This window comes from Gymnoscopelus braueri (assembly GCF_963280865.1).
Source record: "Gymnoscopelus braueri genome assembly, chromosome: 24".
In the NCBI taxonomy this organism is placed as follows: domain Eukaryota; kingdom Metazoa; phylum Chordata; class Actinopteri; order Myctophiformes; family Myctophidae; genus Gymnoscopelus; species Gymnoscopelus braueri.
In genome coordinates this window covers 25,317,813-25,332,789 of record NC_137626.1, presented here as the reverse complement: position 1 = coordinate 25,332,789, position 14,977 = coordinate 25,317,813, and the positions used below count along the sequence as shown (strand labels likewise).

The following is a 14,977-nucleotide window of genomic DNA, read 5'->3' as shown; positions in this document are numbered from 1 at the left end:
AGTGATCGATAGCTGATCAACTGGCTGCAGGTTACATGCACATTAGATGCGTATCTCTCTCTCTATCTCTCTCTCTCTCTCATTTTCTCTCTAATCCTCTCAGTGAGTGAGTCTGTGGTGTTGCATGAGTGATTGTGACACACACACACACACGCGCGCACACGCACACGCACACGCACACGCACACGCACACAGACAGACAGAGGGATGGAGAGCATGAGAGAGAGAGAGAGGGAGGGAGGGAGGGAGAGAAAATGAGAGAGAGCGAGAGAGCGAGACTTGCCAAGTCCTGTCTCTCTCTCTTCTCACTTCAGTTCAGTTATCTCGTCAGCCTCAGCAGCCCACACTGCTTCCAGCTGGGGTGGGGTGGGGGGAGCCGGGCAAACACACTCCCTCTCTCTCTCTCTCTCTCCTTCTCTTTCATTCTCCCTGCATTCCTCCAGAGAAGGATTTTAACTGCAGAGCTATTTTGAAATGTGGGACTTTGGAATGGCATTAATCATTTATTACCCTTAATTGAACGTTTTTTCTTTTCCTTTAAAAGAAGGTTTTGCAGTAAGATGAGTATAGGCTAACAAGTTGTTTATTGTTGGTGTAAGTTGTATGATTTCTTGGGAGCTATGGCTTTGCAAACATCCAATTCCAGCGTGGTGGTGGGCGCATTCCTGGACTGTGTTCTGGACAAGGCGAACATCTCCTCTAATGCCAGCCTGGGAGAAGTCAATTCCACCACCTGTAGCAATGGATCTGGCAACCACAGATCTCCATCTGCACGGCAGAAAGGTAGTTACATTTCGCCTAACTCTAGGGCTGACTTGATTGATTGATTGATTGATTTATTGATTGATTGATTGAATACTTTATTAACAGTTTGCAAAAAATCACAGAAAGTACAGTTCCATACAAGGTCTGCTAAAAGGATTGAACCCAAGAAAGCACTATGGCTTGTTTCCATTGGGGTCCATGTGTATTCAATTAATCGATTATGACATTTTACCTGATGATTAATTATTTGTCACTCAAATAATTGCGATCACGATTTAATTGTGTTTCTGTCTTTGAACACTGGAATATATGAGTGAAAATTACATTTCTGTTCGGCTTTTAGGATTTGAGGTTGCACAGGGAGGATATGACAAATAATCTAAACATACAAAGAAATGATTGACATATTTTATAACTAAAAAAAAATAGCTGTTGTGAGCTTGTAGATCTGCTATTTCCACACATTTTTTTCAACATGGAAACGATTATGACGATTATGCAAAATAATTACGATTATCTCAAATTAATTGTGACAGGCCTAACTGAACTCCAACATTCTCTCCTAAACTATTCCTTATCAAGTGGCCTTACACAGCCGCTGACACAGCTGTCTTAATTAGTTAATTAGACCAGTTTAAAACAGAGTGGTTTTGGCCGGCTTAAAAAAGAACATATTTTCTATCGATTACTCACACCATGGAGACTTGAATTCATGGATATTTTTTGTTTTTTGACGCATTCCTAAGCCAATAATTTGACGACCGGCAGCGGTTCCGGTAGGAGACACAAGAGTCTCCTTTAACGAAATCCTAGATAATGCTGTCTATTGGCCAGTGGTGGAAAAAGTATTCAATATTTTTTACTTAAAGGGATATTTCTCAGGCTTTTGTCAGCCCCCCAGACAGTTTTTAAGTTGCTTGATTCAGTATTTAGATATTTGATATTCATTTTATCAGACACGCCCCCTTCCTATACAAACCCATTGTAACTTCAAACTCCATTTTAACCATGATAGATTCATCAGAAACATCCGTCCTTGGTTATGGTGACTGATATTTTCCTTCTAATACGTGAGGAGACCGTGTCTTTTTCAATTACTTTTTTCATATATTTTTAATATTTTTTGGGGAAAATGAAAACAATTGTAATACAATAAAATAAATGAAAAAACACGGCCCCCTCACGTATTAGGAGGGCAGGATGAGTCACCAGAACCAAGGACGGGTGTTTTTGAAGAATCTAACATGTTAAAAATGGAGTTTGAAGTTATAATGGGTTTGTATAGGAAGGGGGCGTGTTTGATAAAATGAATATCAAATATCTAAATACTGAATCAAGCAACTTAAAAACTGTCTGGGGGGCTCACAAAAGCCTGAGTAGACGATAAAATGACCAAATCTTTTTTTTGAAAGTGAAATATCCCTTTAATCTTAAAATGTTAATATATATATTTGATTGCTTTCATTAGGGCTATTATGATGTTATACACATAGGTCAACCACCCACTTCTTCCTTTAAATTATGCAGCATGGAGCTGACAGGTCCATGCATACAGGTTCTTCTGTGATCTATGATACCTATAGGCTATTGATTTGCATCGTGAATATGTTTGAACTATGTGAACTTTTGCCTTGTTAAAAAAAGATGATCTACATCTCTTGAGGCTATGCTGATTTCAATATTGATCTATTGGCTGATAGTCGTGTGTGTGTGTGTGTGTGTGTGTGTGTGTGTGTGTGTGTGTGTGTGTGTGTGTGTGTCTTACATTCATTTCACTGTTTAACATTCAACTTTAATGTCCAAAATAACATCAGTGCAATGAGACAGTATAACTTCATTGGGAATTTTATTATAATACAAATAGAACAATTTCTAAATGACCTCAAGTATCTTTTTCGGCATTATGTTCTGTAAAAAAAAGGTTAATGCCATATATGTCGATCTGTGATACTGTAAGTTGAAATTGCCTTATGGAATTCGCCTCATGGTCCGTTGCACTAAGTCTAGATTAGATGGTTTAAGTGGTTAAAAATGCTGCAGCTGTTCGAATATATACATTTTTCTTATTCTGGTTGTTGGACTTGATGTCAAAAGAGGCCCAGAAATGGACTCCATTCCACTGTGTGTCAAAACAATGGGATTGAAAGGAAAGGTTGCATACATACTGTATGCAGTCAGTGCTATGGCAACTAGCGGCTTAGACTCTTGACTGTTGCCTTCCATCAGTGGATTAGGAAATGAGGTCTACATGTGGGTGATGGTCCAGCTATTGCTCACTGCTGCTGCTGCTGCTGCGGTATAGAGGAATTCTCAAATCTTCCCTCACTAAATAATTCACAGGCATTCCCCCTTCACTCGTGCATTTCCTTTATTGACCTTATATGTGATACGTGTAGGTCTTCCACTGCACAGCATTGGCAGTGGACTCCGTGCTTCTTAGCAGTACCTTGAGGGCAATGAAATCATGCAGAGGAGAAATCAACCGGAGACCACAAACTATTACTGGTTCAACCTCTTTATTTGGCCTTTTCAGACATGTGTGGAATACACAGTACAATCCTTAACTTGAGAGTTTACAAATGTAATCAAATGGACCCATTTGCTTACATTTGTAAACTCAGAGTTACAAATGGACTAAATTAACTCTGGGGATTGTACTGCGTATGTGCATACTTATTTCCAAGTGCACACAAACAGATTCATCATTGTGCGCTTGCACACATGTCTCTCTCTCTCTCACACACACACACACACACACACACACACACACACACACACACACACACACACACACACACACACACACACACACACACACACACACACACACACACACACACACACACACACACACACACACACACACACACACTGCTTGGCAGCAGAATAATTCATTTTGTAGTTCTCTTTCTCACTTGAATCCCCAGTGGACCCATATGCTTATTTTTATTAGCTGATGTAGCCATGTTCCTTCAGGCCAGATAGTGTAAGTAAGCAAGTCCAGTGCTGCTGTGTTGCCATTACTGTATATGTCACTCATTATTCACTGGTGCCAAACAAGGGTGAGAAATGACTGTAGCACAGCACCAAGGTCCTTCAGTTGGTAGGGGACTGTTAAAAAGCTTTCGCACACCTGAATAGAACATCTCTGTGACAGCGGTGCTGCAGACTCCCAATTTTAAGCCGTTGTCTGAAGACTCACCTCTTCAGACTCCACCTCTCCCCCGGCCCCTAGCACTTCACTCTCCGTGTACCCCTTCCTGCTGCCTCGATTGACGATAGTGGCTGACCAAGATATGGCTACCATGCAGACATATCTTGGTCATTCGTTCTAATGTTTTTGTTACTCAGGCTTGTTTTTCTTCACCACAATGTAATTTAGATAGCATATTATTTAAACAGATGCTAGGCTCCACCTGGTATCCTATATAGTTTAAATGCACAGATAAGTATTTTGATAGTACAGTATATTGTTTAGACTGCATGCAACATTCTTGGTTTACCTGTGATCCTAGTTTCCTGAGGCACTACACTGTCTCTTTGCATACAATTTGCATTTTATGTATGTGATTACGTTGCTTATTGTAAGTCACTCTGGATAAGAGCATCTGCTAAATGCCAAAATTGTAATTGAAGGTGTGTGGCAAGGCACGAAATGAACAAAGAACAGTACAATACCCACACTGCCCGACTTGCATTGTACAATAGCAAAGTTTAATGAGAGAGACGCAACGTTTTGGTCACAAAAGACCTTCATCAGGCATGAATAATGGGCAATTTAAGTTTGTAGGGGACAAAACGTCAAATAAAAAGAAATATGGAGCTGGAGTGTCCTCTCCTCGGGGGACCTCAGTGCCACTGCTGCCATGGTTTATAGATGTTATAGTCTAATAATTATTGTAGCAATATGCTGCCGAGACTTTCTCATTAGTCCCACGCCTCTATAGTCCACGGATGGGAGATGAAGTCTTCAGTCCTTGATTGGCTGCCATGCAGCAGCACTCATCAGACTGATAGCTTTGTGTTGATCCGCTGAATTTAAGAGAATTGTTTTAGTTAACTTTAACACACTAATCTACCGTGGAACCATTTATTTCTATTTTAATGGAGATGTAATCATGTTCCATGTCTTCCACGCATCATTCCAAGTTCTATGTAATGTTCCATGTACCATTCTACAGTATATATTAAATGCTGATCATGCACTATTCCATGTTCCATGCACCATTCTATATTCAATGCATCATTCCATGTTGCATGTATCATTCCATGTTCCATGCGTCATTCCATGTTCCATGCATCCATGTTCCATTCATTGCCATGCGCTGATCTATAATAAACTAATGATAAAGTTTATCATAAATCATTAGCTTCATGCCACATTCCATATTTCATGTTTCATGTCACAGTCCATATGCTCCATCCCTACATGTTCCTCTCTATTATTGTACCTTCGGATAGGAATAGCTGTTGAGTTTATTGTCTGAGTGCTACAGTATGTGTGTGATTTGTTTCCTCCCCCTTGTACTGCTGTGCTCGCTACTGATTTTTGTTTATTTTACTGGTGGTCTAGGAGGACAGTGGTTTGGACCCCAGGGGTTAAGGGGTTTCCAGGGGGTCCCCAGCTAAATCAGCAGTAGTTTAATTTCAGTATAATTCACTTCAAATTATTACAATACAATAAATGTATGAGTGACTTAATAATGACAACAACTAATATTAGTTGTTATTTAACATGTTTCAAATATACAAATATATTTATCATGTAGCTATGACATTTAGAATTGATACATTTAAACTCTGTGCCACTCTTCACTCCAAGTTGCTCTGTGTGAGAGCATCAACACAGTGACTGAAATGTGAAAAAACATTGTCATCACTAACACTCATAATACTTAATCTAATGTGATATGTGACCGTCAGCAGAATCCTCACCATCTTTCATATACTGTACATCACATTACTATAATCACATTTGTCCTTAAAGTAGGAGTCAGCGAATTGAGGTAGCATTTGAACTACTGTATTAGCTGAAGCATTTATTGTTGGTCCACCACGCGAGCCCAAGCTGTTGCATACATGCTGATGCAGAGTGGCACTTCGCTGAGCTCACACTGTCAGGATAATCCAGAGCATTCATTTAACTTGGATTTTTTTTTACTGAGTGTGCGCCTGAGATGAGTTGTCCTGAAGCAGACCTCATAACCATTAAATGAAGCAGCTCGGTTCGCTCCTCAGAGACAAGCCACTGGCCTATAGGGCTCTGATGGAGACAGAGAGAGACAGAGAGAGTGAGAGACAGACAGACAGACAGAGAGAGAGACTTTCTACTGCAGTGAAGCTACAGTATGCAGCACACCATTATGATACTAGGACATGGCTTTATAATATTGAACCAATTTCTACCGTGAGGGGTTTTGTAGATGAAATTAGCGTGTTGTTTTCCCATGTGTGCGTGCATTTAACGACGCTGCTGTCACGGCACGATCAGAGTAATCAATCAGAGGTGGATTTATTACAAATTGGGGGACAAACACAAAGTGTACAGTGCATGCACATACAGTAACGCACGTTGTTGTCTATATTTGAGCAGACACACGTAAACGCATGCATTGATATATTCACATACAAACACGTTACAAATGGACTAAATTAACTCTGGGGATTGTACTGCGTATGTGTATGCTGATTTCCGGGTGCACTCACAGATTCATCCATGTGCACATGCACACACGTCACACTACAACACACACACACACACACACACACACACACACACACACACACACACACACACACACACACACACGCGCAGAATTAATTTTGTAGTTCTCTTTCTCACTTGAATCCCCAGTGGACTAGGCCTGTCCCCGACTAAGGATTTCTATAGTCGAATCTGATTGGCCAATAGTTGCCTATATAGTCGACTAATAGTCGACTAATCCAAAAAATATATATAGATTTAGATAATAAATAGATTTGTTTAATGATTTTTTTTGTGGTATGATTCGACTGCGATTGGCAGTCGAATCAGTCTGATTCGACTGCCAATCTCTCAGTCGAAGTCAGTCGACTTCAGGTCTCGTCTCTGTAATATCTTAAAAGCATGAAGCTCGTGACCCCCCCCCCCCTCCCCCCCCCTCATGGCGCACTCTGAGAGTTTGACGCCGCTAAACGAAACCGCTTGAGCCGTTTGCAATGCTCATTCAGCCATGCAAGGGCTCTATTGATCTGAAATGTCCTTCATAAGAGTCTGGGGAGAGGTGGCGTGTAGTGTATCCACAGCTGAGGAGGTGAAACTCATATTATTATTCTAATGTCGATGAAGAGGAAAAACTCTTTTGCTCAACATTTGATAAATATTGTGTTGGTTATGTTTTTTTTGTGGTGGGACGAACGAAACCACTGTACCTTGAGACTTTGTATCTGAATCCAGACCGGTGTGAGCTGGCTTAGATCTCTCACACAGTGTCTTTTGTTGAAACTTGCAGTGTCCTTTACCCTCCTCCTCCTTTCTTTATCTGCAATGACAGTGCTGTCTGGAATATCTGGGGTGAGTAGAGAGGATTCTTGGGCACCCATGGTGTACGAATGGTGTCCTGCCCATGAGGAGTTGAGCAATGAGCAGGACTGTAGGCATTAGCGAGTGGTGTAGCTCTATAGGACAACAGAGCCAGGTACGGAATGGATCCTTTAGCTTTCTTTAGCAGTGTTTTCCCTGTCTGGACGTGGCATTCCGCCAATCCGCCTCTCCATTACTTTGAGCCTCGAGCGAACCTAGGGCTGCTAGTGACGTGGCTGAACCCGTAGGCTGCTGCAAAGTCATTAAACTTGTTGACTGGAATAATTGGGACCATTGTGGCTGAGAATATTGATTTGAGATCACGTCCTCGGATCGTGTGGGAGTTGCAATCTCCACAAACCTTGAATAATAGTCCACTACTAGTCGGTAGTTGTCATGGTTGAGTGTGAATAAATCAGCACCTACTTTTTGCCATGGTCTCTCTGGGAGCTCACTGGACATCAATGGCTCCACAGGATTGGCACGTTGTTTGATGCCTGTTTTGAAAATTTTCACCAGCTCGTTTAATTGGCTGCTCAAGCCAGGCCACAGTCTCTCTGGCCCGCTCTCTGCACCTGGCATCCCCTGATGTCCCTCGTGTAGTGCATCTAGGACAGAGTCTGGAGCCCATGAGCAGCAGTCCATCTTGAGCAGTAAGTATGGCTCTATCTGGCCAGTATGCTTTCACTGGGCCTGTGATCTGGCTGCGTTCAGGTACCTACTTTATTATACAGATGTTTCGACCTAAGTAGGTCTTCTTAAGGGCATGTCATAACGAGAAATTAACCTCACAGTTCTCTCGCACGCACGCACACATGCACACAAGCACGCTCTTCCATTAAAAATCAATCAGTCGTATTTAAACATAACAGGAAAAAAAGAGATGGCAATGAAACTTTGAACTTGCTGTCAGCTGTAATCAATAATTAACTTGGAGTGACAGAGCCACAGAGGCCACGTGTGCTCTATTAGCCAATGGCAACCGATGTGGCCGATGTTTGGGCTCCAGGGGCGGTTCCAGGGACGGGCTCAGCCTAGCGTCGATCATATTTGTACAATGTCTCACAACTCAAGCAGGTAAAGTCTGTAATGGTGTTACTTTTTTCGCTCACTTTATGTGTAACTATTTGTTTACCTTTCTCTGATTAATTTGGCTATAACATCAGTGGTAGGCAGCTGCTGGCAGTGTAAAAACTACTGTCTGGATACACGTGATTGTTGACCCACTAGAACCCATGATATTTTCTAGTAAAGCTTACCAGAAGATCACTGCTACTTTGCATTCTCCCGACAAGTTTACATTTCTTGAAAGCACAACACAACAACACCCATTGCCATACCGGCTAACAGCCTGTAGATAACATCCGCATCCACCTGAAATGTCAGACATGTAAAATATGTTATCTGGTTCTTCAGTTCAAGGCACAAAACATCACACCAGGTGTGCTGTTTCTTATCTTCCACTCAACTGTGACACCTTGTATGGCATGTGGTTATTATGTTACTGTCAGAATTCCAAGCTTTCAGAAGCACCACAGCACAAGAGCGGTCTTCAATAATTACAGTACAGCCTTTAACTCCGCTTGCAGGTGTGGGCCCATTGTTTGCACATGAATGTAATTGTAGATAGCAGGTTGGACAGATTTTTCTTTTTCATTTATTTTGTAAATAATTGAGTCTACTTTCCTCTTTGTTTTGTTTTCAGACTTGATAGAGCAGTGGTTCTCAATATGGGGTCCAGGGACCTTATACCACGGGACCATGGGACCCATATGGTTCCATTTGATTCCATTTGTACACTCTCAGAGTTATGGGGGTCCTTGAAATTATAACGTTTGGGAACCACGATAGAAGACTGGAAGGGAAGATGTCTTTTTCTCTTGACTGCTTCAAACGGTCATCTCACTGCTGAAATTAGGATCAATCTCCTCCTCCTCTGCCCCTTCCTTGTGATTATGAATCATAATTAGTTCTATGCAGTTGGTTCGAATGATTACAACACCAATGCCCTACAAGTTTTCTAACTTAAGGATTGATGAAGCAAAGTATTTTTTTTACTGCTTCGAAGTAACACAATTTAACTTGCGTGCTTTGACAGGGTCTCAAGGGTAATTGAATATGCACTGGGCTTGTTTATATGCTGGAAACGGGCTCTTTCCAACTTTTATATTTAAAAAGGAAAGTGGAATCAATATTGGCATCTTGGGATTCCATTGCGGGAAGGACTAATTGAGTTGAATTGTGCTGACTGTAAGTGTACGTCCCCTCATTAAACTGATCAAATGCGATACGCGGTCTGCGTGTGCACACTGGACACTATGTTAAATAACTGTATGATTTTTTTTTAGCCACACTTTGGTACTATATATCACAGACTACACTTGTGTAGTCTACAAGCTCACAATGCACCACGATGCAACGCGTTGTGAGTTTGTAGATCAACTATTTTTGCCGCTCAACAGTATCGTAGATTGTACGACAAATTAGGAAACGGGCTCAACCACATGAACCCAAACGTCCCTATTCTGGGCATGTCATAAATGGTGTATATTCAGTGCAAATAGGTGAACATTCTGCAAAACAGCAGATCTACAAGTTCACAATGCATTGCAACTCAACATGATGTGCTTGTTGTAGATCAGCTATTTTCGCTATTTGACGTACAACGAAGTATAACGTTTTTAAGTGGTTAGGTAGTTAATTCAATAAAAGGAAACAACAAAAATATTATACATATCAAATTGTCATCGATATGTTTTACACAACTTTCCAATCTGTCAAATCTACAGTATATCTAAACTGTGTTGGTCACGTTAAAATCTATAATGTACAGTATGTGTTGATATGATGTGTATCACAACCAGTTATCCTACAAGTTAATGCTGAACAAGTCTCGAAAACAGTCACTGTCGTATCAGTCATTCAACAGAGAGTGTATTCCTCGTTCCTTGACAAAAATGCGTTCAAATGGACGAGGCTTTTCCGAGCACTATTGATTGGCTCGTTGCAGGCTACAAGACTTGTCATCACAGCCCCTAAACTATGTGGATGGATCTGGGGAATTAGTGAATTCAGCCACCGTTTGATTAGCTCTGACAATATGGAGGAAGTTGGCTGAAATCTTCTGTCCTGCTCCATGATCAGACACGGAGGGAATGGCAGTATTATGTGACTGGCAGCAGAACACCTTATCGTGTTGCAGAAATTCAAGACGCGAAGCAGAATTGACATGTTGTCTTGAGTATGTGCCCGCAGGGACATAGCAGCCCTCTATTAGTCTTTTAAATTAGAGTGCCAAGTTTACATAAACATGTCCCCAGTAAACAAATCAACAGAGATCATAATTTAGATAGTAGAGTCTCGTAATGAAAATAAGCTGTCAATCGCTTTAATTAAGCACGTTCAACCTGGCTTCCCTATTTTGGGCATGTCTTTATAGGTGATCTTTTGTAGACGCGTGGCACAATGTGTGCGGCATCACAATTCGTTGTGAGCTTGTAGATCTGCTACTTTCACTATTCGTAGTATGATAGTATACAGTATATAGGGCTTAAAGCTACACTATGTAACTTTTAGTTTGACCTGTCTTTCTGGTAGTGTATGTTTGCAGCACAATATTACTATAACTTCTGCAGTGGTTGCAGTTGGTCTCCCTGCTCTTCTATTGAGACATTTAGATCCTGTGGTCAGGTAGACCCACTACTGGTTGACAAGTGGTACTGCCTTGAGGTCAAATTGCAATGTATCCCCTGACCAAGCAGGTGTGCTCTGTTAGCTCTATTGTGTGTTAATTTAATTAAATAGCTAATATTAGTTGGGTATTAGGTCAGAATGTCAGCAATTGTGCAGGGGACCTGTGTTCAAGTGTTAGAGATATGAAAGTTACAGAGTGCAGTGTCACCAGAAACACCTTTATTTCAATACAATTACCACTTTTTTTCAAAGCAAAAGCTAATTTCTACCATTCGGTAATGTGTAAATGACAATAAAATATGCAGGAAAGAGTAAAAATCTATCAAGCTGTTTGTGTTGGGAGAAATTATATATATTTTTCCAGACTCATAGATTGTTTGTTTGTTTGCTTTGCTTTGGGGCTGACTGTTCTGAACTAGATAAATGGTCCTGTAGGATGACCTCGAGTTTGTATTGCCACTGTGCCATAGCCGGTTTCCTGTGTCCCCAGATGACATCGTTGAGTCAAGTGTGACCGTTCAACTAAAGAATATGACATGAGTGATGTGTAGTGAAGTATAAATTAGCCATTCTAAAAGTTCTCCCTAGTTTCCTATCTATTGGTTGAGCAGTTACACATTAACCTACAGGGTAAAGTGCTTCTGCTAAATTTCAGAAAATTTGTTTCTGACGTGAGTAAACTTTTCAGGGAGTGCTTATTTCAAGTGTCAGTGCTCTTCAGCTATCAGTGTCATAACGGAATATCCGGAGAATAATTCCAAGACACTTTGACTCTGAGGAAAAATATGATTGCCTCAACATTTATTGAGGCAAATGGCTAAATAACCTGACATTTAAATTAAGTTTCAAGATGTATTTATTTATTTTATTTTATTTCATTTCTTTAAGTAAAACAGTGAAATGAAGTGAACCAGGTCGCTAAGCTCTGATTAAAAACATAAATCAAATGCTGGCTCCCTTTGCTTTGAATTCAAATAACCTTCAATGGGGTTTTTTCCACCACCTACTATTTAATGACCCTTTTAACAATTTATGATTTTTTCAGGATATGAATTAACTATATAAGTCACACTGTTTTAGCTGGCCCAAAGGCGAGGTTCGTTGTTGGCCCCATGTCGTTTGTGGGAACTGGGTTTCAGCTGCCTGGATAGGGACAGGTTGCAACCAAGATCACTTGACTATAACCACAAGTTCCTTGTTAAAGACCACAATGGAAATAAGCTGTCTTGCTTTATTGTGTTTTATCCTTTTGACAGATATACAAATACATGTTTAAGTAAGCAATTAATCAAATCAATAAATCAGTGCTAACCCCACAGCAAAATCCTGAGTGTTAACACATTGATTGCCAAGAACGAGTTAACTCGTTTTTACTCGTTTTTAAAATCCATCACTTGATTGCCAAGATCGAGTTAACTCGTTTTTAAGATTTTTTTTTTCTTCAAAAAATAAATAAATAAAATAAAATATTTTTATTTTATTTTTTGTTTTTTTATTTGACCCAAAGACCAAGGAGATATGATTTTCAGTACTCAGTACAAAGGTGGTGGAGCACTAAAGTTCATGACTGTAATATAGCTCATATCTGATCTTACACACAGATTGTCACTTATTGAGCCAAGAAAGCAACAAGACAAGCTTGTTCTGAAGACACAATTAACCACTTAAACCATCTAGACGTAGTAAACTGGACCTGAGTTTGCTCTTTACTTGGACCGCTTTTTTACGTACTCTAGACCAGGGGTCTTCAACAGGGGGCATAAAAGTTTAATCTGCAACACATTTGTATACAATATGTAGTGGGGGTACCCTGCTTTCGTCCCTCTCTCAGCTAAGGGGTCCTTGGCCGTTGAAGACCCCTGCTCTAGACCAAATCTCTGAGTCAAAAATAGCCGATCTACAAGCAACACATTGCGACGCGTTGTGAGATTGTAGATCGGCTACTTTTGGCTAATGTTCCCCCCAGAATGTTGATGCTGGGGTTCATGTGGTTAAGAAACCTGGTTGCCAGTTGTGACACAATGTTTCAGCACCAAGGACAGCACTGTAAGTTGCGCTACATGCATCGATTGGCAAATGGTTCAGCGCTACCACTGATGGACAGCAACAGACCATGCACATTTTGACCATTCCTTTTTTTAAATACCCAAGAGAGCAAAGCAGAGCATCCGCCTGTCTCAGTCTCTATGTAGTCATTATGTTTGTAGTTAAGCCATTGTCAACGCCACAGATTCAGCAGTAAATGCCAAGAGATATAACGCACACACTGTACAGTGCAACGGTGGAATGACGAGCTACGTTGCAGTTGACAAATTAGTTGTGGTTTTGTAGAACAGTTTTTGTTACAGCCTAGTCAAAGAATACAATGATAAAACAGACACACAGTGTAAGCAATATAGACACATCAAGCAGGGTACAGCGACAGACGCAGCTGTGCATATCTTGATAAGATAAGCAACACAAGCTCGGATCGATTCCAGGATAAACTTAAATCCAATTATACATCCATTTTGCCATGTTTTATATTGTGTAAAATAAATGTTTTTCTTTTGGTTGGTATACCACCTTATGGGCCCCTATTGAGCCATGGGGCCTGGCGCTTTCACCCTTTGCCCTTGTGGTAGCCACTACTGAGCATATCGTATCTAACATAGTTTACCTCTAACATCGTGCATGCTCTATCTATCTGTGTATCTAACAGTGCAAGTAATCAAGTAATAATAAAAGGATTTTTATCTTGGCACCTACACCATGGACTTCCTTTACAAGTGAGCTGGACAGTCATTGGGCCTCATTCACTAAGATGTTTGTTCGTAAATGGTGTCTAAATAAAGTAAAGGTGTGTATTTTCTCTAAGCACAATCTGACGTGCGATTCACAAAACGGGGTGTAAATCTCTGATTATGTGCGGATCACAGGTGTTTCTCATTTTTGTCTGAAAGTCACGAGCGCGCTCCTGTGTAGATCATCCATGCCCCATTTAACACCAAAAGGCAACCGAAAAAATCTAACGTCAGACGGAAAACGTCATCACACTTCAAAATGGACAGATCTACAAGCTTATAACGTGGCGGTACGCACCCACTTGGCAAATTGTAGATCAGCGCAAGCGAGCTGCGAGTCCCTCATGCGACGGACCCACTGAATGTTAATGTAAATAGCCTACTCTCACGTGTAATGACAATAAGTAGTTAGTTTACAAAGTTTAACCTCACGCCCAAAGGCTAATAAAACTTGGAATGGATATTATATAAGCCCTTTCTACTTAACAATTGCTCACTCACCTTTGCGGAGGTAAAAAGATGATGCTGGAATCCGGCAATATTGATTTATTTTTATCAAAGCTTTATTGATTACTGAGTTGAATCTGTCCTTTGGACGAACCCTCCAATGTCCTCCATCGGAATTGGAAATGGAGTAATGGACACAGCTAGATTTCATCCATACTGTATCCTCTTCAGATGGTAAGACTGCGTTCGTGTGATGTGGTCAATATCATAAATTAATTGCATGACATTGGAGTTAGCGTGAAAAACCATTAAGCGAAACTGTGTCAACACTTGCACTGGCGTGTTTTGCAACGGCAAACACGCCGAGGGAACTAATAATTCAGCTCTAAATGCATCAACTGAAAAGAAATAAAAATCAGTTGAATTTGCTTGTCTATAATATGCATACAAGCATCGTTTGATATATTTTTCTTTTCTTTGTGTTTGACAAATATTGGGCACTTAAATATTTAATTTGAGGTTGGCACTTTTGTAATTGATTTTGTATGAAGAATAAGGAATTCTAATGACATACGCAAGCTTTGGTAAGTCTGCCTCCGAGCAGATGTGAGAAAGAGTGGACGTCCTTCAAAATTCACGGACAAAAAAAGATTGATGAATCAGACTCGTAACGTGAGAATTTGCGTAAATGCCGGTAAGTACAAAATATGGACGTAAATGAGCTTAG

General features: G+C 40.5%; 1 protein-coding gene across 1 annotated transcript in view; it reads left to right on the top strand.

The window, feature by feature from the left end:
• Window positions 1-620: 620 nt before the first annotated feature.
• Window positions 621-14,977, top strand: part of LOC308080541 (cholecystokinin receptor-like) — a gene marked incomplete at its 5' end in the record, with an annotated part of 56,376 nt that continues 42,019 nt past the window's right edge. Inside the window, one exon of the mRNA XM_080422437.1 lies at window positions 621-783. Coding sequence (XP_080278563.1) covers window positions 621-783 — 163 coding nt within the window. The remainder of the gene's footprint in view (window positions 784-14,977) is intronic.